The sequence below is a fragment of the Bos indicus genome, chromosome 1, assembly GCF_029378745.1.
Source record: "Bos indicus isolate NIAB-ARS_2022 breed Sahiwal x Tharparkar chromosome 1, NIAB-ARS_B.indTharparkar_mat_pri_1.0, whole genome shotgun sequence".
Lineage (NCBI taxonomy): Eukaryota > Metazoa > Chordata > Mammalia > Artiodactyla > Bovidae > Bos > Bos indicus.
The window spans coordinates 71266193-71290872 of NC_091760.1; the positions used below are offsets into that span (position 1 = coordinate 71266193).

The 24680-nt window shown below is 37.7% G+C and overlaps 1 protein-coding gene across 3 annotated transcripts in view; it reads right to left on the bottom strand.

Moving 5' to 3' along the window:
- Positions 1 to 3506: 3506 nt before the first annotated feature.
- The window catches only part of TFRC (transferrin receptor), a 149533-nt gene continuing 128359 nt past the window's right edge, over positions 3507 to 24680 (bottom strand). For all 3 annotated transcript variants that reach the window (XM_019957264.2, XM_019957281.2, XM_019957272.2), the window contains exons 5-19: positions 23827 to 23976; positions 23337 to 23445; positions 20749 to 20862; positions 17275 to 17373; positions 16766 to 16905; positions 14959 to 15116; positions 14130 to 14249; positions 12495 to 12580; positions 12209 to 12272; positions 11184 to 11251; positions 10385 to 10443; positions 10081 to 10162; positions 8329 to 8550; positions 7105 to 7245; positions 3507 to 6538 (exon numbers count right to left, since the gene is read on the bottom strand). In XM_019957264.2, coding sequence (XP_019812823.2) covers positions 6296 to 6538; positions 7105 to 7245; positions 8329 to 8550; positions 10081 to 10162; positions 10385 to 10443; positions 11184 to 11251; positions 12209 to 12272; positions 12495 to 12580; positions 14130 to 14249; positions 14959 to 15116; positions 16766 to 16905; positions 17275 to 17373; positions 20749 to 20862; positions 23337 to 23445; positions 23827 to 23976 — 1855 coding nt within the window. In that variant the 3' untranslated portion in view covers positions 3507 to 6295. The remainder of the gene's footprint in view (positions 6539 to 7104; positions 7246 to 8328; positions 8551 to 10080; positions 10163 to 10384; positions 10444 to 11183; positions 11252 to 12208; positions 12273 to 12494; positions 12581 to 14129; positions 14250 to 14958; positions 15117 to 16765; positions 16906 to 17274; positions 17374 to 20748; positions 20863 to 23336; positions 23446 to 23826; positions 23977 to 24680) is intronic.

A 24680-nucleotide genomic window follows, 5' to 3' on the forward strand; every position in this document is an offset into this window, starting at 1 on the left:
CATTTCTCTAATAATGAGTGATGTTGAGCATCTTTTCATCTGTTTATTAGCCATTCTTATGTCTTCTTTGAAGAAATGTCTGTTTAGTTCTTTTGCCCACTTTTTGATTGGGTTTATTTTACTTCACATAATGCCTTTAAGTCCATCTATGTTGCACAAATGGCAAAATTTCATTCTTTTTGTGGCTGAGTAGTACTCCATTGTGTGTATGTACCACATCTTTACCCATTCGTCTGCTGATGAACATTTAGATTGTTTTGCTGTATTGGCAATTGTAAATTGTGTTGCTGTGAACATTGGAGTGCATGTATCTTTCAAATAAGTGTTTTGGGTTATTTTCATACATACCCAGGAGTGGAACTGCTGGGGCATATAGCAGTTCCATTTTTGTTTTTTGGAGAAACCTCCAGTTGTCCACAGTATTGACGTCAATTTACATTCCCATCAGCAGTGTACAGGTTCCCTTCTCTCTACATCTTTGCCAACATTTCTTATTTGTGTTCTTTTTAATGATGGCCATTCTGACAGGTGTGAGGTGGTATTTCATTGTGGTTTTGATTTGCATTTCCCTGATGATTAGCAACAATGATTATTGCCAATTACCTTATAATTTGGTTATGCTTTTTTTGCTATGCAACAATTGGTATGAAATCAGGTTTTTTTTCTCCATGTAACAATTCATATGAAATCATTTTATCAATCTTTTCCCACATGGCACCTCTAATTTTCATTTCACATTATAGTTTATTTACTGTGTTGCTAGTTTCAGGTATATAACAAAGTGATTGTTGTACATTAAATCCACTCTTTCAAAGCTTGACTGCAGAAATAAACTTGTCAGTCCTTGCAAAAAAAAAAATCCACTCTTTCTCAGATTCTTTTCCCTTATAGGTTATTATAGAGTGGACTTCCCTGTGCTCTACAGTAGGTCTCTGTTGATTATCTATTTTGTATATAGTTGTGTGTATTAATCCCAAACTCCTGATTTATCCCTCCCCCATCTTTCCCCCATGGATACTGTAAATTTGTTTTCTATGTCTGTGAGTCTATTTGTTCTGTAAATAAGTTCATTTGTATCCTTTTTTTGATTCCATGTATAAGTGATATCATATATTTGTCTTTCTGATTTACTTCACTTAGTATGATAATCTCCAGGTTCATCCATGTTGCTGGCATTCTTTTTAATGGGTGAATAATATTCCATTGTATGTATGTGTGTGTGTGTGTGTGTGTGTGTGTGTATGCACACACATACCACATCTTTATCCATTCATGTTGATGGACATGTAGGTTGCTTCCATGTCTTGGCTACTGTAATTAGTGTGGCTATGAACATTGGGGTGCATATATCATTTTGAATTGTATTTTTTTTCTGGATATATGACCAGGAGTGGAATTGCTGGATCATATGGTAGCTGTTTTTAGTTTTTAAAAGAACCTCAGTAGTAGTCTCCACAGTGGCTGCACCAACTTACATTCCCACCAACAGTCTAAGAGGGTTCCCTTTTCTTCATACCCTCTCCAGTATTTATTATTTGTAGACTTTTTGATGATGACCATTCTGACTGATGTGAGGTGATACCCCATTGTAGTTTTGATTTGCATTTCTCTAATAATCAGCGACGTTGACCATCATTTCATGTGCCTTTTGGCCATCTGTATGTCTTATTCAGAGAAATGTCTATTTAGATCTTCTGGGCATTTTTTTGATTGGGTTGTTTGTTTGATTTTGATTTGTATGAGTTGTTTGTATATATTTGAAAATTAATCTAAAACAAAAAGACAACCTACAGAATGGGAAAAAATACTTGCAAATGATGTGACCTGTTAGAGTGTTCTTAATGAAAACCAATGACCAAATGGACATCTACATGCATCCACATGCAAAAAAATGAATAAACCATATATTCTTTACAAAAATCCTTTATATGGAAAACTATAAAACTCCTAGAAGATAACATAGGGGAAAATCTAGATGGGTTTGGTGATACATGAAAGAAATAATTGATAAGCTGGATGTCATTAAAATTAAAAACTTTTGCTCTGCAAAGATAAAAAAGACAACCACAAACTGGGGGGAAAATATTTGTAAAACTCATATCTAATAAAGGACTGTTATCTAAAATACACCAAAAGAAAAAAAATCTTAAAACTCAACAATAAGAGAATAAACAACCTGCTTAAATCAGGAGCAAAAGATCTGAACAGACACTTCACCGAAGATATACACTTGGTAAATAAAAACATGAAAAGATGCCCAACATCTTGTCATTAGGGAAATACAAATTAAAATGAAACACCACTACAAACCTACTAGAATGGCCAAAATCCAAAACACTTGACACCACCAAATGCTGCCTAGGATGTGGCGTAACAGGAGCTCTCATTCTCTGCTAGTGGGAATGCAAAATGGCACAGTAACTTTGGAAGACATTTTAGAAGTTTCTTACAAAAAGATAACTCTTAACATATGATCCAGCAATTGCATTCCTTGGTATTTACCCAAATGAACTGAAAACCCAACGTCCACATAAACACCTGTACACGTCTTTATTCATAATTGCCAAAATTTAGAAGCAACAAAGATGTTCTTTGATAGGTGAATGGAGAAATAAACTGTTACATCAGATAATGGAATATTATTCAGCACTAAAAATAAACAAGCTATCAATCTATGAAAAGACATAGAGGAAACTTAAATGCATATTACTAACTGAAATAAGCCAATCTGAAAAAGTTACATTGAATGACCTGTATGATTCCCTAAGATGTAATGGAAAAACCTGAATGAACTTTTTGGCCAACCCAATACATGCCATTCTGGAAGAGGCAAAACTATGGAAACACTAAAAATTATCAGTGGTTGCCAGAGGTTACTGGGAAGGGAAGCTGAAGAGGCAGAACAGGATATTAAGGGCAGTAACATTACCCTGTCCAAGAAGGTAGTGGCACCCCACTCTAGTACTCTTGCCTGGAAAATCTCATGGGAGGAGGAGCCTGGTGGGCTGCAGTCCATGGGGTTGATAAGAGTCAGACATGACTGAGTGACTTCACTTTCACTTTTCACTTTCATGCATTGCAGAAGGAAATGGCAACCCACTCCAGTGTTCTTGCCTGGAGAATCCCAGGGACGGGGGAGCCTGGTGGGCTGCCGTCTACGGGGTCGCACAGAGTCGGACACGACTGAAGCAACTTAGCAGCAGCAGCAGCAACATTATCCTGTATTGTACTATAACGGTAAATACATCATTATACATTTGTCCAAACCCATAGAATGTAAACCACCAAGAGTGAATCTTAATGTAAACTATGGACTTTGGAGGATAATGATGTGTCAAGATAGAGTCACTGATTGTAACAAATGTACTTGGGGGTGGGGCACTCTCAGGATATTGATGGTCAAAGAAACTGGGATGGGGGTGGTGTGCAGGCAGGGAGTATATGGGAACTATACTTTCCGCTCAGTTTTACTGGGAACCTAAGTGAAATCTATTAACAATGACAACTCAGTGTTCAAGCATTTTATTAAATCATTTGAGGAATCTCCACACTGTTGCACATACCAGATTGTATACAATGTAAGGGCATATCACTTGTTCACAAACACAGCTGAGCAGTAAGTTGGCAAGTCTAATACGCTATCTTTAGTAAACTAAAATTTCAAGAACATTCCAGAGGAAACACAATAAAGGTCATGCAAGTTCTAGATAGTGAATCATGACAAAGCTCACTCATTTTATCCTTTTACTTTCAAAATACATGTGACATCTAAAACCAGAAAAAATCTGACCAGCTGGTTGACGTTAGTCAGATATCCATTTCCTTCAGGAATATTAAGCCCCTTACCACATAATGACTTGTTTGATTGTAAATAACTTAATCCTAACTACAGAAATATTTTCTGAAGAAATTTATGCTGTAAAATGTATACTCGTTATTCATAAAATGCCTTGAAGTCACTGTACTTTCATTAAAATGACAAAGCATGATACTCAAACCAGGAATCCCAACTCTGACCTTTTCACTTACACTAAGTATCAGTTCAAGATAAAACACTAGAAGACTGAAACAGACTGAATAGTCAAACAAATCAGTGAGGCTGTATTCATCTACATCTATTTTAATTTACATAAATGACACTAAGTTTAAGAATCTTAAGATTACCCTATGAACTTTTTTTTTGGTGACAGTATTGAACTGCCTTAGAACAAACAACTGATTATCAGGTTTATAATAAAAATGGGTGAGTAGAAAATAAAGTCCTAACTGATGTGGTCTCAAACTTACTTGTTCATGTCTACATTTAACTTATAACCACCACATACTAATGGTTGGGGAGACATGATCAAAGACCCTTTAGCAAACTTTACCTCCCCCCACCCTACAGTTGCCCCTCCCCCCAAACTCTGGTACAAGTTTCTACTGCTTTAAGCTAAAAGGTTAATTCTGGATTCAAACTTGTGTGAACTAAGTTTATAGGAGATAACATGCAAATAAGGGGATAAAGTTAAATTTACTTGACAACAGCAAACATTATAAATGTATGCCACTATCCTGCCTAACAGAAGACCCGGAGAAACCACAAATAACACAGCATTAGGTTTAAAAACAAAGAACTTGAAGGAAGTAATTTTATTTTACAGTGGTTGAAGTTATCCACCAAATGCTTAATGACCACGAAATGTTTCTGCAACTAAAACTAAAAGATAGAGAATTATAGGGAGCTGGGAATACATGTTAGATACTAACGATCTTCAAGCTTTGCAGATGTCATTGCATGAAGAAAATTATGGGAAACACTGTTCCCGATAATTACGTACACCCTTAGTGTAACATATGGAGATCACTGTCTCCGATATAGACACTGTGGTAGGCAAAAACTACCATGTTCTTTATACATTATGGAAGACACTGCTCCCGATAATGTGAGTTACGTTTGTGACAAAGGTACTGGAAATTTTGCAAAATTCAAATTGAAGTTACATCTTGGATAAATTGAACTGTAAAATTTTGCATGTATGAATACAATCACAGCTTTTAAGTGACATTAATTTATAACTTGGTCACAATTCACTGCATTTAGAAGAACTGCCATTTTTATCTGGTTAGCTAAATAGAAGTTTAACTTGATTAGCAACCACTAATTAAATTTAATTCTCAAGACTGAGCTTTATAATTTTATTTGGCTTGTGGTTGTTTTCCAACACCCTTAAGTGTTGACCACAAGTGCAAAACTTCCAGTATCTGTTGGGTTTTATTAGCAGATGCTGCTTTTATTTAAAAAAAAACCAAAACGACAGTATAACTGTCATAATTATGGAAGGCACTGCTTCCGATAATTATCTTCTATTAAAAAAAAACAAACCACCATTTATAGTGAACTCTGTCACTGATAAATAAACAATAAATATCTCAGTGCCAAAATGACAGGAAGCTTTTCCAAAAAATTAACACTTTGGCCAAAATTTGGCACTGTGTTCTCTAAAGTCTGACAAACTGAGTTTGAAATTAAACACCTAAAACCTGGTTCTCTTTCAAAATACCTTGGAATAAGTGAAAACAAAAAACTAACAAAGGTTTATGGGACAAGAGATAGAGGAAAAGAAAATATACTAGGTCTTTGGCTTTCTGGTCTCCTCTTTCATAGACAATCTTGAGGTTGCCACATTAAGGCCTTACTCCTGTGAACCTCATTTTATGCAGCTGAAGTTCTTCTATTTCAGACCTCAATGGCAAGAAAACATGTCCCATCTCTTCTGAAAGTGAACTGTTCCACTTTCAGAGGTAGAAACCAGCTAAATCCTTACAGAAGGCAGAGACCCCATGTGGAGAGTAAAGCCTTACAGTCTGGTGCCTGTCTAGCATCAGATGAAGATGGAAGACCACTCTAAGCCACCACCTTCCACCTTCAGCAGGTATCACCTTCCTCCTCCAGCTCAAAAGATAACCAGCTCATGTCCTTAGGATTTAGACCAATAGTTCACATAACTGGTTCTGACTTTTTCAGAACTATGACAGGAAAGAGGCAGTTACCATTACAAAGCACTAAAAATTCTAGAGATAATCACAGAAAATATTCTATTGTGAACATTTTAAAAAATTATTTAATTTAACTAGAAATGCAAGTACCTACCCTGTATTAAAAGCTGCTGTCTAAAGACCAACATCTAGTAGTACCAAGATTGGGTAGAATTTTAATATTAGTTTTTTAGCCCTACTGAAAATTTAGCATAACCAATACAAGTCTAGAAACCACACTACCCTGATGTTTTAGCATAAGTTATGGGTGTCACATTTAAAATTCGTTGTCAATGTCCCAAATGTCCCCAGAGAGGGCATTTGCGGCTCCCTGAATAGTCCAAGTTGCCAGAGCCAACTGGTTTTCCAACAGTGTTTGATTAAAAGCACCATTATTTTTCTTACGCAGCTTCAAGTGCTCCAGTAAAGCTGACAGAGTGTGAGAGCCAGAGCCCCAGAAGATGTGTCGGAAAGGAAACTCTCTTGGAGATACATAGGGTGAGAGGAGGTGATATTCCACCTGCAAAAATAAAACACAGACCTTACACAATGCTCAGCTTTTGTCGTGAGAAAATGACCTGATATAGTAAAACAACCATCATTCTCTCGCTTCAATGTTTAAATTTCCCTGAATTTTAAGAATGTTGAGAACCAAGCTACTAATCTTCTAATGTTAAAACTGTAAGGAAAGCTGTCAATCCCTTTGTAAACTCTAACTGCACTTGGTTGTTTTTTGTTTCTTTTTTGGTTGGCGTCTACATACGGAAGTTTTACAAGTTTCCACTATAATAAAACAGCTAAGGGCTGACTTAAACAGAAATACAGAGAAAATGACAGATGAAAATCATTACTGATCCTTTCTTTAAAATGATTTCAGAGCCTAAAAAAACTAATACTAGGTCAAATGTCTTCTGTATTTTCAGTTTAGATATACTAGCTTTAGATCTTTTTTAAAATTTGTGCTAAATTCTAAAGCGGAAAAGGATTCCAGGCTCCTAGAATTATAAAATCTACTTTTTAGAAACACAAGATTTACCAATTAGACATGAACAAACTTGAATTCCTCCTTTTCTAAGGATTACGTACTTTCATGATACGGTCATTGATTTCCCTCATCACAGATCTGTCTGTTTTCTCAGCATTCTTATAATCCGTAGTTAGTCTAGACGTAGCACGGAAGAAGTCTCCACGAGCAGAATACAGCCACTGCATATTCAGACCCATATCCTGAAACAGAAAGACATGAAAGTCACTATTAGACGTTATATTTCTAAGGGTGTTATTCCACATACCTTTCTAAATTTAGGTGTAGTAACTGAAACGATCCTGATAAAAGGGGGTGAGACTCACAAACAAGCTCAAGTCAGCAAAAGCTGCTGCTGCTGCTGCTGCTAAGTCGCTTCAGTCGTGTCCGACTCTGTGCGACCCCATAGACAGCAGCCCACCAGGCTCTGCCATCCCTGGGATTCTCCAGGCAAGAACACTGGAGTGGGTTGCCATTTCCTTCTCCATTGCGTGAAAGTGAAGCCACTCAGTCGCGACCGACTCGTAGCGACCCCATGGAATGCAGCCTCCATCCGTGGGATTTTCTAGGCAAGAGTACTGGAGTAGCTTGCCATTGCCTTCTCCGCAGCAAAAGCTAGATATAAGCATATTGTACACAAGGTTCCAGGCTCTATATGCTAAGTAACGTACTCATATTTAAGCTCAGCAAATAGTACTATTATCCATTCTTACGTCCCAGTTTCTGATCAGTTACAATTAGTTTCAAGAAAGCCAATCCTTATAATTAAGATTAGGTTATCGGTGATTTACTTTATTTAAGGGATCTGTTGAATTGACTTCTGGTACTATAAAAGCCACTCATTAATATTAATTTGGTTTTATCAAAACTTTGAATATTTGACACAAAGGATCAACACTAAATAAACCCACTGGCTAAGTGCCTCTCTCCACCCATGTGATCTCTGAAAAGTATTTGTGGCACAAACTCAAAAGTTCATAGTTGAGATCTTCATATGGTTTACATCCAGCCTCTTTATGGGGTGCTAGGAATACATGAATGAGAGAACTGTTTCAGATGAATGAGGTAACAGTGTTGTAGATTCTGAAACACTGCTGTGGTCTGTCCTATGTACTGCAGTCTCTGGGCTTCCTCTCAAGTGAGTTGTGGATTCTATGCAAAATTATACTTCAGTGCACTTTAAAACATACTTTGTCTACCTGTCCTGCTCCCCAGGAATAGCTAAACAGTGTTCTTCAAACTGTTTGATACTTTACCAGTAGGAACCTGATTTAATTAGTGCTTACCCTTATGTCTGCTCTGAATAGGTTCATTTCCTTCACAAACCGAAGTATTTCGTCATTATACATCTCGTAGTTCAGGTTCAGCTCAACCCCATGGGTAAGTTTAATCACAAGCTGACCGGCCACTTCTGCTGCTGCACGTGCCACTCTGTTCAACTGAGGAACTTCTCTGTTCAGTGTCTCATAGGTGTCCATGGGAGTGCCTAAATAAGGGTAATCTGTGTCCTGGGAAACAAAGGTGGGTTATAAGACTAGGAGTTTCACATTCTAGTTTCCCCCATCAAGGTAACAGTAACTATAATTCTTCCTTTGCTTCTAATATATTCCTACTCCAACTTTATCTCCTATCCACTACTTTAAGGAAGATACTGCTTTTGCTTGTTCCTCTGAACCTTACCTACTCCTGGAATGATTTTACTTTCTTCTAAGCTGTACTGAATCCCTGTTCTATCACATCACAGACCCTGAACGGATTTGTAGCCAGAGCAGGTTGTATCCTTGTTCTTGTCTCCCTGTGAAGTTTGGCATGAGGGAAGAGGAGAACATGCCTGAAATGTACTTTCAATATAAAGTGTTACTTTTAGCCAAAAATTTACCTTCTTTCTCATCATGCAGCTTTCATCCATTCATGCTACCTTTCTGACGAGACAGTCACAAGAACTCTCTCCTTTCACTGGACAACTTTAGTAACTATTTCTTCAACACTACCACTGTCCTTGGTGACAGTCTCATTGGCAATCCTTTGGTTTGACCTCAGTCCTTAACTTTCAGACTGTACATGCTTATCTGTATGTGTCACACACATATCTGTATAGGTATGTATGTTATTTGTATAGGTATTACCTATACCTCTGAACAGCTTTTAAAAAAAAGACTCCTGAAGGTCAACAGAAATCATCCATAAATTTCCTCAACCCTAGGACCTGATACTCAGTTCTTCCTAGGGTACTAAATAGACATCATGACCTAATATTTCAATACCATTCATACTGCTGATCTAGCAGAAAGTTAGGGGAATTCCAGCTATGTTAATCTCTAAATCCACATCTTTCATCACTTCCTCACTTTTTCTGTCCTAATCCCAGGCTAAAACACCCAGTGGGAAGAAGTCTAGTAAGGACCTGGCCTCTACTGGGTCAACAATTTGATGCCAAAGTTTCTACCCTGAACCCCTGTACGAACTCTGGGATCTCTTCACACCTTGGAAGAGCCTGCTACAGAGCTGGTTTTTCAGCTCCAACACAGAGGCCTTCATCATTTTCAGTCTGCCTGGATTTCAGTGTCTTCTAATTGGCTCTTGTACCAAGCCAATCTTGGTTTTCCAACAACTTGGTCAGTTCAAAGTTCTGTCCCTTAAAAAGCTTGCCTTTTTTGTGTGTGTGCTTTTATCTATAATCCCTGCCTAAAAAACTAACTAACATCTTGGGATAAACATCTACAATCATATTTCAACAGGCATCAAGAACAGCATTATCCAGTAGAACTTTGTTTGAAGGAAATATTCTATACTTGCACTCTCCAATAGACAGCCTTGTTACTGAAAGTCATCATATATAACTGAAGAAGTTTTAGCAAATAAACTCAAACGCTAACTAAGCTGAGATTAAAATTCTATGTTAAGACTGACAATAAGAAAGATTACAGTAACTGCACATGTATAATTTCTCAACACATACTAAGCATTCTAGGAAACTTGGTCTCAAAACTGACCAAAGAAGATCTAAGATACAGTGCTGTAGCATTCTTCAGACTTACCTCACAAAAACAGAAAGAGACCGCTGGGATTCCAGAATATGCAAGGAAAGGGAAAGCAGCATTATCCAAAGAAAGTTTTTGCCTACAAGAAGAGCCAAAAAGCATCTTTAGAAAGTTTTCCAAAGAACAGACTATACTACATGCACCCCTATCCTACCCTCAGGTAAATTCTTAAACTGAATCTTTCCAGGTACAGGTAAACTCAATGCTAGGTTATTTTTAAACCTCTAATGGACATAGTAGGTGCTATTTATTGAGTGACCCTGCTTTCCTGTTAGCTATTCATTGACCTTTCTCAACTTACACTTTGCTGATCCAGTTGCTATCCCGATACAGAGACAGCCCATTAAGTGGATGCTTCACCTGTAAAATAAATTATGATTAAAATGAATTTTAATCATAAAATTCTGGATTTTATTTAATAAAATATTAAATTTATTTATTCTGGATTTATTCATTCAGACTAGTCACTAACATTTTTCTCTATAAACATTTATTTAAAACATTACATTTTTTATTATATCATCTTGAAAAAAATTTCTTTAAACAGTTACAATCCATAATTTCTGAAGTTATTCCTTCTAGGCTTGTGCTGTTAGTTCTTTTAGTTATGAGAAAGAAAGTTTTCGTTTTTAACATTTTAAAGGGGGCTTCACCCAGTTTTAGCAGTGCTTTCTAGACTTTATGTTCTGCCTACTATCTTCTTTCTAGTTTCTTCCTTCCAGCACATTTTATACTACTGCAACCTAACCTGCAAACACATCACTGCCCTGTTGGGAGACCCTACAGTAACTCCCCAGTTTCCCATGGGATCGAGGTCAAGTTCCCTGACCCTTTTTCATCTCCAGCTTTAATCACTCCAATATGTTTTTTCCCTGCTCATTCAAAACTATAGTCATTCATATGTCTGTTTTTATTCAGTGAGTATTTCATCTGGCTTTCTTATTTAAGTCTCAGGTATGGTTTAAGTTCATTTAACCCTTCCTTAACATTCTGACTCTAGACAACCCTCATAGACACCTACAGTAGTTCAATATAAATGTCTGTCATCCTAATATTTTGTCCAACTTTCATTACACTTTGATGATTAAGGATATACTCACATCTTTCATGATTTTCTCAATAAGTGAATACAACAGTGGGCTGGCAGAAACTTTGAAACTGGTAGTACCTGCAAAGAGATTAACATTGCTCCTCCTTTAGTCAAGCAGTTTGCACGCTACTACTTCTACAGCTATAACTACTTGGCAAACAGGAGGACAATAACCTAATCGATGGCATATACAACAACTCTCCCTCTTTACGAAGTAGACAAAAAAGTGGTTGAGGAGTCAAGCTCTTTAGTGACTGCTAAACACCAAATTTTACTCAACTGAAGCTCTTAGTCCTTGAGTTTGCATATTTAATGTTAACGACTTGTATTTTTGTAACTTTTTGGTTCACCCATGTTAGGGCAGTCATCTATTAGCAATAGCAAGCTTGTTATATTCAATACATTTTGTGGCAAAGGTAAAATAGCAATAATGACTAATAAAATTTAGTTTAATTGTAACTCCTTCCTTTTTCTTCCCCAAATAGACATGTCATTACTCTCCACTTCATCCACTGGCTACATCTGTATTTTTACTAACACCAGACTCTTTCAGAAGTTTGATTATCTTATATTTCTATCCATGAAGCCACAATCTAGCAAGTTGTGAATTAGTCTCCAGAAGTACCATTCTATTGGCATGGTTTATTTCCTCCTGGTCCAGAGTAGATAACTAGTGGTTCTCAAACTTTAGTGCATCATAAGCACTGCTTACAACAGTTTGCTAGATGGTACGGTCCAGATTCTGGTTCAAAAGGTCTAGGGTAGGGCCTGAAATTTTGCATTTCTCACAGTTCCCAGGTGATCCTGATGGTGCTGATCTGGGACCACGTAAAGAACCACTGCTCTAGGCAAGGCAATCCACACCCATATAAATTTATGCATTATTTAAGAGAAAACTATGCCAATCTTTTGATCTGGCTATGTCCAGTGTAGACTGTAAAAAATAACAAGTGCTGCTTTAGAAAGCTTTCTTCTTCTTTTTTATAAGTAGTTTATAAATTTATCATGAAAAGATACTAAAGAAAAGACACTTACCAACAACAGCTTTATCCAGATTAATGTAAGTGAAAGCCTTTAAATGCAATGAGGAAAGGTATCCCTGGAAAAGGAAAAATACGAATGTACTAGAATGTATTCATCCAATTATCACCTACAGAGCTATTATTAGGGATTTCTGTTTAAGTTTGGATTTTATTGAAACTAAATATACAAAGTTAAAAAATCATATAAACAAATCTAAAAGAGCATGGTGTTTGGAAGACAGCTTAAGCAATTACAAGTGGGAGGCCCATTCTGGGTATGGATGAGAGATAGACAATACCTCTAGCCATTCAGTGGCACCAACGGCTCCAAAGTCTCCACCACTCCAGCTGGCAAAGACAATGCTTCTGCTGGGTTTAAACTGACCTAAGAGACAACAAACAGTTAGTTCTATCTTGGAAAAGGTTACAGGTTGGTAACTGACTTAAGATGCATCAGAAATTTCAGATTACAGACTACAGATTCAAAACTATTTCTTTTCCTTTTGAGGCCCCAAGTGAGAAGAACCAAAAGAAATAGAAATAAATTTTAAAAGTAATAGGAGATCATTTGCAAATAAGACCTGAAGTACACAGTAAGGACCAGCTTACTAGACCTCACTCCTACATTCCATTCTTTGAGTCCCATAACTTCCAGACCAAGAGCTATTTGAAATCACAACCGAAGTATATTCTTTGAAAACGATTTGCCTAGAAGTCACTTAAAATACCAGATTACTTTAAAAACAAATGTTTGAGATAGAATTAAAACTCACAAATTTAAGTTTAGGAAAGAGTGAGTTTTCAGAGAAATTAATGATAGTTCCTTTGGGGCTTTTATGGGCCACTACCCTCCACTCCACTCCTCCCCCTCCCCTGGGTACATCCTTTTCTGCATTAATTTACTTTTGTTTATGACTTAAGCACTGCAACTTGCCCTAGGACCCAAAGATTCAAGATTTGTGATGGGGGTTTGCATGTGCGGGTGGGTCGATATAAAAGAGTGGCAAGTACCATGTGACAGTCTTGAAAGTGAGCCTTTCTTACATAAACATATTATATACTATATAATATACTTATAAACCAAATATTCTATATTTTACTTATAAAGTTATATATTATCATTCTATAATCAAACTATAGAACATAGTGCAGAGGTATGACACTGCTTGCTTTCACATGGATTCCTTAGGGACCATGTTAGATTTGCTGTATCATTCTGGTTATGTCAAAGAGAATTTAGGGCCCAAGACAATGCTTTTCAGTGTCTCAAAGAAACTCATGATTCCCAGTACAATTAAGACACTGCACAGAAAACTGTTTCAAAGTCAAAGGCAAATACAACAAAAGACAACGTACTTTGTACTTAAGAATTCAGGGTCTAGGGATTCCCTGGTGGTCAGTGGTAAAGAATCCGCCTGCCAATGCAGGAGATTCGGGTTCAATCTCTGGTCTAGGAAGCTCCCACATGCTGCAGAGCAGCTAAGCTCGTGTGCCACAACTATTGAGCCCGCAATCTAGAGCCCAGGAGCCGCAACTACTGAGCTCATGTGCTGTGGCTACTGAAGCCCCAGGTCCTAGGGCCTGTGCTTTGCAACAAGAGAAGCCACGGCAATAAGAAGCCTACACACCTCAACTTGTCTCAAATAGAGAAAGCCTGTGCAGCAATGAAGACCCAGCACAGCCAAAAATAAATAAATAAACTTTAAGGAATGTTTATGTAACAAAGGCTTACTTTTAAGCCTTTCTCCCATGGTACTTGCCACTCTTATACCCACCCACCCACACATACAAACCCCCATCACATTCTTGAATCTTTGGGTCTGAGGGCCCAGCACAAGCAAACCATAAGAACATAGGCAAAAGTGAGCAAAGCATATTATAACATTTAGAAGCACAGTACATAGATGCTCAAGTTCTCAAAATTTGTACTCTACCTTTTAAGACCATATCGGAAAGTATCCGGGCAAGTGTCAATAGCAGACTTGTTCCTACACTGGACTTTGCAGCTCCAGGACCCCAGGCATCCCTCTGGGCCCCTACTATAACATAGCGATCTTAAAAAAAAAAAAAAAAAAAAAAGATAAATTATTCAAACAGCTTTTAAACTGTTTTCTAATAGTGAAGTCTAGAATAAGCACATTAGTAGAAGGGTAAAAAATGTAGTATATGTAGTAAGGGTAAGAGATACTTACTTCAGACCTGATTTAGGACTCCAGGGATTAAACATTCATACGACAATACTAATCTCTTTTTTCTACATTACTAATTAAGGTTACTCACTGCCTACTTATTTGTGCTCGCTAATTGTCTAGTAAGCACTGAAGTCCAAGGGCTTTCCTTACCAAATGGTATGACTATTTGATAGCAAACAGATATAGTGGCAAACTCCAGCCTGCGTGCCCATTCATTAATATTGTCCATGGCTGTGTTCATGCTGCAGTGGCAGAGTTGAAGAGTTGCAATGGAGACTATTTGGCCTACAACATGTTTATTATTTGCCCCCTTAAGAAGAAATTTGCTTACCTCTGGTCTACTTAATAACTTAAAAAGAGATTTCCTAGGCACAATGGTCAGTTCGACAAGTTAACTTTCTAGGTTGTTATTACCTCCTACTAAAGCTGACACTTGAACAGTTAGTTCACTTTAGGACAGATATGGTTTAGCATTTCAAGAAACCAAGCCCAGTCAGTGCTCCTGCCCTCTCTCCCTCTAGCCACTTCTTTAGTGAGGAAAACCAAACAAAAAGTCCCCAAGGATCTTTACCTGGTTCTTCAAAGCCCTTAATAACTCCAAAGACGTTAAGAATTCTTATCTCCTTCAGCACATTGTTCACGCTAAGTTTCACATTCTTATCCTGTGAGGATACCAGCTTACATGAAGAGTCTGTTCCCCAAATACGAGGACAGTCTCCTTCCATATTTCTAGAAGCAGAAAGTAGAGATCAGAGTTCTGAGTTACTGTTAACTTCCTCACGGCTTACAAAATCAGTGACTTTCGAGGTCAAGAGGACAAATAGAACACACAAAATTACTCACTAGTGACCAAATACTTGTGTTTTACTCTGATCTGTAGGCAGTCATTTGAAAAGTATGAGTTGCTTCCTAGTTTAATGAATTTTTTAAAAAATTACCTATCCCACCTGATGTATGTGTTTCTGCCAGAGAATAGCTATAATTTACATTTTAAATAGACTCCAAGATGGATTAAAAATGAAGTCCGTATCTATAAAGGTGCATCAATACATTCTCATGTTTCCTAACTCTCCACTAACAAGGCAAGTGAAAGTGAGAGCCGCTCAGTCGTGTCCAAGTCTTTGAGACCCCATGGACTATATATATACAGTCCATAGAACTCTCTAGGACAGAACACTGGAGTGGGTAGCCTTTCCCTTTCCAGGGGATCTTCCCAACCCAGGGATCAAACCCAGGTCTCCCGCATTGCAGGCAGATTCTTTACCAGCTGAGTCACAAGGAAAGCCCAACAAGGCAAGTATGCATTCTTATTTCAGTTACGAAAAAATACTCTCATGCTGCTATAGTTAGGTTAGATAGCTTCCCCCTTCTGATTCCGCATGTGTTATCCAAATGACTGCTCAAAAGGGCTTACTTACATAAATAAGTCAAAACATTATTAACCCCCCAGTACGCAAGAACAAGATAAGGGGCTGGCTTCACAGATTAGGAAAGGCTTGTAGGTAGTAGGAAGAAGTAGCTGATTCTAAGTTTGGTTTTAGTCAAAAAGAATCACCTATTAAAAAAACCTATTAGACACATTATTAATAGTCATATATTAAGTCCTTGCATGTAGATGGCTCTTCATTTGATATCAGTAATCCTGCTAAGTAGAATACACTTCAGCTATACAATTATGTCAAACATCACCAGTGTGGTTAGAGTAACTTATTCTATGTCACATAGCAAATAAATACTCACGTGAATGTTTGAAAATAGACTAACATCCCCTGCCAATACGAAGGGATATATCCAGATCAAGATAAAAATTAACGACATGTACTCTAAGCAGCCTGGTTTCTATTTTTAAACAGAAATACTAGTACACTAGGTAGGATATCCAGAAGGGCTAATTATGACTATAAAGCATCTGGGAAGCTCATGAGAACTGAGGATATTCAATCTATAGACAAAGAAACAAATCATTCTGCTGCTAAAAAAGAAAGTCCAGAACTAATGGATATTCCAGGGAATAAGATTTCAGCCCAATACAAATTCTAACAGATCTTCTCCAATAACTGAATGTTGCCGTAGGTAACAAAATGCTTTAACCACAGGAAGTACTCAAGCAGAAGGTACGCCAACAATATTACACAAGAAATTCACTGGGTGGACTGAACAAGGTCTCTTCAAGTTTAACGAATCAAATGTCTATTAAGATCAGTTTATAGAGGAAAAATTTCATTTTTATATACATCAAGTTAACAGCTAACCATCCCCCAAACACCGAACATGTGTTTTAAGCCAATTGTTTTAAGATTTTATCAAATCAACAGATTATTATTTCTCCCTAATCATAAAACTTGACCCTGCAAGATGGCTTTCAAATAAGAACTTACTGAAATAGCTTTTCTGCACCGGCTCTGGTAATTGTTTGGACAGGTATGTTGGGCAATCCTGATGACTGAGATGGTGGAAATTGAGTGTGATTAAAAGAAGGGAATCCAGGTGTGTAAGGGTCACCTGTTCCCAGATGAGCCTAGTGAAACAAAAGAGTAATTAGCTCACACATTTATTCAGGAAATCCCTATAAGATTCAAATTCTGTATGAGGTTATAACCTACATTTATAGTCTGAAAGTCTGAGTGGCTCTATAATATATGACTTTTGTTTTTATATGGCATATGTCAAATTCTTAATTCAAGGTACTATTGGTAAAGTATTTTTAGCAATAAGTAATAATTAGGTTTCAAAGTCATGTAATTCATCTTCTCACTTATTGCTAAAATTCTCCAAGGGCAAAAAAAGTATTTGAGGAAGGCATAGTTCTATTGCTATTAATGTAGATGGAACCCAGCATCAATTTGTAGAACCCAGTAACTTATTTAGTCAAGAAATAAAAACTCACATGTCCAAAAACTGGAAGATTTGCATTAACAATGGGATATTTACTGTAGTCCATGTATATCAAGACACCAATTGCATTTAAACTTTCAGCATTTGCCACCTAAAGAAAAACACATAAAGCTCAGAAAATGAAGATCTAATCAACAAAAATTAAAAGAATACATACTGAACATATACTGAAAGACAAAGGGCTACAGCAGACTACACCAATACTTCCAACATTTCAATAGCTAACATGGATAGGAAAAAATACTTGCCTTAAAATTTAACTTTTTTAAAGAAATTAACTGAAAATTTTACAAGATAATTGTAGATTCATTTGTAGCTTTAAGAAATAAGAGATCCACTGTAAACTTTGCCCAGTTTTCTTTCAAAGTCTGCAGAACTAACAGCCTGAATACTAACATTGATACAATACAATCTACATATATTATTCAGACTTCTCCAGTTTTACTTGCACTCATTCATGTGTTTGTACGTATTAAGTTCTAAACAATCAATCAAAATACCAAACAATTAGTTTTAACACCACAAAGATTCTTCAGTTGCCATTTATTTTCACCCTCAACTTTTGGCAACCACTAATCTCTCTTCCATTTCTAAAACGTTGTCATTTCAAAAATGTTATATACTCCAAAAGCTAAACAAAGAGTTACCATATGACCCAGCAATCTCACTCCTAGGTAGACACACAAGATAATCAGAAATATCTATTCACCTAAAATATATAAATGAATGTTTATTGTAGCACTCTTCATAAAACCAGAAAGTAGACACAGCCTAAATGTCTGTCAACTGACAAGTAAACAAGCAAAATGTGGTATATCCTTACATCAAATACTATTCAGTCAGAAAAAGAAATGAAGCACTGATTAATGGTACAGCGTGGATGAACCTTGAAAACATTATGCACGTGAAAAGAAGCCAGTCAAAAGAGGCAAAATATTGTATGATTCTGGTCATATAAAATGTCCAGAAGAGGCAAATCCATAGCAACAGAGTAGATTAGTGATTGCCAGGGACTAGAAGGAGGGAAGAATGGGGAGTAACTGAAAATGGTATAGGGTTATCTTTAGGATATAATGAAAATATTCTGGAATTAGATCATGATGGTAGTTGCACAACCTGTGTATATACTAAAAACTGAATAGTATACTTTAAAGAGTGAATTTTATGGTATATTGATTATATATCAATTTAAAAAGTAAAAAACACTTCCACTCCAATGTGGTTGCACAATAAAGCTTAACTAACTCTTAAAGACTAGAGATCTCTTCAAGAAAATTAGAGATACCAAGGGAACATTTCATGCAAAGATGGGCTCGATAAAGGACAGAAATGGTATGGACCTAACAGAAGCAGAAGAGATTAAGAAGAGGTGGCAAGAATACATAGAAGAACTGTACAAAAAATATCTTCATGACCCAGATAATCACGATGGTGTGATCACTGACCTAGAGCCAGACATCCTCGAATGTGAAGTCAAGTGGGCCTTAGAAAGCATCACTACGAACAAAGCTAGTGGAGGTGATGGAATTCCAGTGGAGCTATTTCAAATCCTGAAAGATGATGCTGTGAAAGTGCTGCACTCAATATGCTAGCAAATTTGGAAAACTCAGCAGTGGCCACAGGACTGGAAAAGGTCAGTTTTCATTCCAATCCCAAAGAAAGGCAATGCCAAAGAATGCTCAAACTACCGCACAATTGCACTCATCTCACACGCTAGTAAAGTAATGCTCAAAATTCTCCAAGCCAGGCTTCAGCAATATGTGAATCGTGAACTTCCTGGTGTTCAAGCTGGTTTTAGAAAAGGCAGAGGAACCAGAGATCAAATTGCCAACATTCGCTGGATCATGGGAAAAGGAAGAGAGTTCCAGAAAAACATCTATTTCTGCTGTATTGACTATGCCAAAGCCTTTGACTGTGTGGATCACAATAGACTATGGAAAATTCTAAAAGAGATGGGAATACCAGACCACCTGACCTGCCTCTTGAGAAACCTATATGCAGGTCAGGAAGCAACAGTTAGAACTGGACATGGAACAACGACTGGTTCCAAATAGGAAAAGGAGTACGTCAAGGCTGTATATTGTCACACTGCTTATTTAACTTCTATGCAGAGTATATCAGGAGAAACGCTGGGCTGGAAGAAGCACAAGCTGGAATCAAGATTTCCAGGAGAAATATCAATAACCTCAGATATGCAGATGACACCACCCTTATGGCAGAAAGTGAAGAGGAACTAAAAAGCCTCTTGATGAAAGTGAAAGAGGAGAGTGAAAAAGTTGGCTTAAAGCTCAACATTCAGAAAACCAAGATCATGGCATGGCATCTGGTCCCATCACTTCGTGGGAAATAGATGGGGAAACAGTGGAAACAGGGTCAGATTTTACTTTTTTGGGCTCCAAAATCACTGTAGATGGTGATCGCAGCCATGAAATTAAAAGACGCTTACTCCTTGGAAGAAAAGTTATGACCAACCTAGATAGCATATTGAAAAGCAGAGACATTACTTTGCCAACAAAGGTCCGTCTAGTCAAAGCTATGGTTTTTCCAGTGGTCATGTATGGATATAAGAGTTGGACTGTGAAGAAAGCTGAGCGCCGAAAAATTGATGCTTTTGAAATGTGGTATTGGAGAAGACTCTTGAGAGTCCCTTGGACTGCAAGGAGATCCACCCAGTCCATTCTAAAGGAGATCAGTCCTGGTGCTCTTTGGAAGGAATGATGCTAAAGCTGAAAGTCCAGTACTTTGGCCACCTGATGCGAAGAGTTGACTCACTGGAAAAGACTCTGATGCTGGGAGGGATTGGGGGCAGGAGGAGAAGGGGACGACAGAGGATGAGATGGCTGGATGGCATCACTGACTTGATGGACGTGAGTCTCAGTGAACTCCAGGAGTTGGTGATAGACAGGGAGGCCTGGCATGCTGTGATTCATGGGGTCGCAAAGAGTCAGACACGACTGAGCGACTGAACTGAACTCTTGCAGAGAATTCAAAATATAAATAATAAAAACCCTTCCAAGACAACCACTGTCTTTCCATTCTAAGCCCTTGTATAGGTGACTTTTTATTTTCCTTTTTATAAAACACAGTTATAACTGAATCATATACATTAATATATATATATAGAGAGAGAATGTATGTGTGTGTGTATATATACACATAAACCTTGGTTTTATATATATATATAACTTGGTTACACAAACACAATTTAAATGTCTTTCACTTAAGCATTTCTCATAACTCCTTTTTTACTGGAGAACAATTATTGCAAAGTACTCCAAGTAGATATGCCAGTTTCAGAAGTATCCTATAACTTTAGATAACAGGAACTTATTTGATTTGTAGAGTACTTTAATAAATTATATTATCAGGTATGAGAGTTTAACACTGATGGTTTTCAGAATGTAAGAAAATTAACAATACCATTTAGCTATAGAATGATTTTATATATTTAATAACTCATACTCACCTTTTCAGCAAAACTGATTTTTCCAGCTCTTACAATCACTAAAGATCCATTTACAGGCATATTTAAATCCTCAAAGTCTTGTTTAGTGCCAAAATTAGCATGGACCAGTTTGCCCTAGGATAAAGACATTAGATTCAATGAGCATTATGGTATTAGAACAATGACAGAGTCTGCTGAAAGCTGAGTGCCAAAGAATTGATGCTTTTGAACTGTGGTATTGGAGAAGACTCTTGAGAGTCCCTTGGACTGCAAGGAGATCCAACCAGTCCTTCCTAAAGGAGATCAGTCCTGGGTGTTCTTTGGAAGGAATGATGCTAAAGCTGAAACTCTAATACTTTGGCCACCTCATGTGAAGAGCTGACTCATCTGAAAAGACCCTGATGCTGGGAGAGATTGAGGGCAGGAAGAGAAGGGGACGACAGAGGATGAGACGGTTGGATGGCATCACCGACTCAATGGCCATAGGTTTGGGTGAACTCCAGGATTTGGTGATGGACAGGGAGGCCTGGCATGCTGTGGTTCACGGGGTCGCAAAGAGTCAGACACAACTGAGCGACTGAACTGAACTAAATATTCATATCTTTCATTACCTTATGATACCTTTCATTTAATTAACATTGACTATTTATGTTAATTTACATTGCTTCAGATATTTGGGAGAAAGAGAAAGGATAATTAAAATATGCTTAAGCAAAGAGGTATCTGTCATTAAAAACACTGTAGACTAGCCAAGGCAGAACCAATTACATAATGTTCCTATACTTGAACTGCAGATAACCAAGGACATAAGAATTAACTGAAAGCTGTGATAATAAATCCATCCAAAAGTTGTTTTAGAATAAACTAAACTTGCAGAGATCAACTTTTAGATGTTTATGTAAGTTGTCATCATAATGCTCCTAAACTCTATCAGAGTTCAGATGAATGGCTATAAACTGACATTAGCAACTAAATATCTAAACACAGATAGCATTCAGGTGAACTAATCCTCTCCACATTCTTTAACAGAACAACCTACTGAGAGAGTTAATTCTTAGGTAGGTTGATAAGACGTCCAGGGCCCCCAAGGAGAAGAAAGGGGTCTCTTGAGGAGAAAAGGACAAACATTTTTTTCTACATTCCTTAGTCTTAGTCACAGAAAATGTTTTTCCCAGAACTAATGATTACACGTTAGGGGACGACAGAGGATGAGATGGCTGGATGGCATCACTGACTCGATGGTGATGGACAGGGAGGCCTGGCGTGCTGTGATTCATGGGGTCGCAAAGAGTCGGACAGGACTGAGCAACTGAACTGAATGATTACACAACAAAGCTCATCTTGCTCAAGGGTATATTTTTCCTTAAGCTCTGTACCTTGGTTATCTTGTTATATTAAGACTTATGGGAATGGGTCTGGTAAGACCTTTCTATTGTTCGTTCTAACTTTGTTAATTTAAGATGTATGTTGTGGGAGTGGGTCAGGTAAACACATATAAGGCCTTGATACACTAGTGAGTGGGGGCGCTCTGTCCTCTTCTGATGTCTATGTCAGTAGCTTTGTCTGTCCTTTTTCACTGTCATAAAACTTCTGCCACACAAAAGGTCTTGAGTGATCAAGCCTGGTCCCTGGTCCCGAAGCTAAATCTTCTTCAGAGATCACGAATCCAAAATTGTTGACTGTAAACTATTACTACCTACCTCCAAAACACTGGCTTGTGGGTGGCCAGTGAAAGTGATACAGCACAGGCAACCAGGAAGACAGAGAAGAACCATAAAACTTCATTTGGCTCAGAAGACAATCTTCAGATAAGACTCTGGCATATAAATATGTGGATTTTAACCTAAAAAACCTAGATAGATCTAGCTAGCTATTTTTCAACTTCTATAGTAGTTTGGCCAAAGTTGCCTAAATTTTAAAAGATCAAGCAGTAAAGCATCAAACTAACATTAGACTCCAGCCAAGATGGTTATTTACATCTGCCTCCACATAAGGGTGAATCTGATACATGAATTCATTCAGTAAATCCTAGCATGTGTCAGGCACTGTCCGAGGCTCTGTGACATAGCAAAAAATGAAACTAACTCCTAGCCCTTTGTGTAGCTTACATGCTAGTGTGGAAACAAGTGAATAATGTCAGGCTCTGTACTTACAGGGTAAGGAGAAGGGACTGGAGGAAGGCCATTTTTGATAAGATAATCAAAGAAGACTTCCCTAGGGAGGTAACGCTGGAGAAGAGACTCCAGTGCAATGGGAGGGAAGAAGCCATGCTGATATTTAAGGGAGGAGTGGGACAGACAAAGAGAAAGGCGATCTAGAAAGGCCTTGAGGTGGGAGCATGTTTGAGTTAGAGTGTTTGAGGAACAGCAGGGAGGCGAGAGTGGCCACAGCAGAGTGAGTGAAGAGCAGAGCAGCAGAATCACTTAGGGCCTTGCCAACCAAGCTGAGGACTCGGGATTTTAACTGTGGCATAGGAGGGATGAGAACAAAAATATCCCATGACCAGCTACATTTTACAAGTAAACTTATACTAAGAACAGGAAAAGACAATGAGTTTTCGAGCTATTCAACAGGGGAATAAGAATCATGCATGGCTTTGCCTTACTCACAGTAACGGTCGCAGCCTTACTATATGCCACGTAACCCTCAGGACTCTCCACTGGGTATGCCTGACTGCCATTACCGCTTGTACTTACTATAGACACCGAGTTTTGAGAACTGTGGGGGAAAAAAAAAAGGTTAAGGGAAAATGAAGTGAAGGCATCTTTGAGAAAAAAATTAAATGGATTTAATACATTTAGCATTTGACATACATTATTTATTTTGGAGGTCTTTGCTATAATTAGGGCTTCCCTGGTGGCTCAGATGGTAAAGAGTCCACCTGGAATGCAGGGACCCAGGTTTGATCCCTAGGTCAGGAAGATCCTATCAGGCAAGATGGTAGGAGTGAGGTTACCCATTCCAGTAATCTTGCCTGGAGAATTCCATGGACAGAGGAACCTGGTGGGCTACAATCCATGGGGTCACAGAGTCAGACAATAATTAGCACACCTGAGAATAGCTAATTCTATAAAATGAGGTTACCATCTTTCAACATACCTGCCTTTGACCTGAATCTTAATAAAATGTTCATCATGCCAGACTTTGCCGAGTTTACAGTCCTGTAATTGATTTTCAATGAAAAAAGCCAAACTGGTATCTTTTTCAGATCCAGCTTCACGTGGGACATAAGAATTTTCATTCAGCATCCTGGAGGGGAAAAAACTCACTGTTAAATGAACTAAAGTTTAACTTAAACACTGAACTCAAATATCAAGCAAGTTGTCTTAAAAGCATAACTCAATAAAATAACTGTAACCCAAAATTCTGGATTAACCAGAAAGAGACAAGCTTAGAAGGAAAAGAAAAAAAAAAAGCATCTATATTTGCAGGAATTAAACCTCTTTATCTACTGTAAAGCCTCATCCCTATATATCTGCTTAGGGTAATTTTAGGGGAAAAGAGTATCCATAAGATCTGCTCTAAGCGAAATGAAAGACAGTGTTACTGTTGGTGTATTCAAGACATACAGCTTCAATTTCACTTCTTGAAGCATTCTGAATATCCCAGAAGCAAAACTCCTCTTCGTTTTGATATCTCATGACTCTTTGTAAATATACACATCACATGAGTTATATAATCTTTTTTGAGACTATAGCCTCACCCTCACTTTATCCATAATGCCTAGTGTACAGTACACACAAAAATATTCACCAGAAGAAGTAAAAATGCCAAGATTTCTCATTTAAGACCAAAAGAATTATTGTCCCATTGAAACTATTCGGGGTTAACAAAAGGTAAAAGATGAGCACCCCATGCTTACTGCAACTAAACAAAGCCCGTGCACGCAGCAATGAAGACCCAGTGCAGCCAAAAAAAGAAAAGTCTAAAGACAGAAACCTGAAGGATACTTC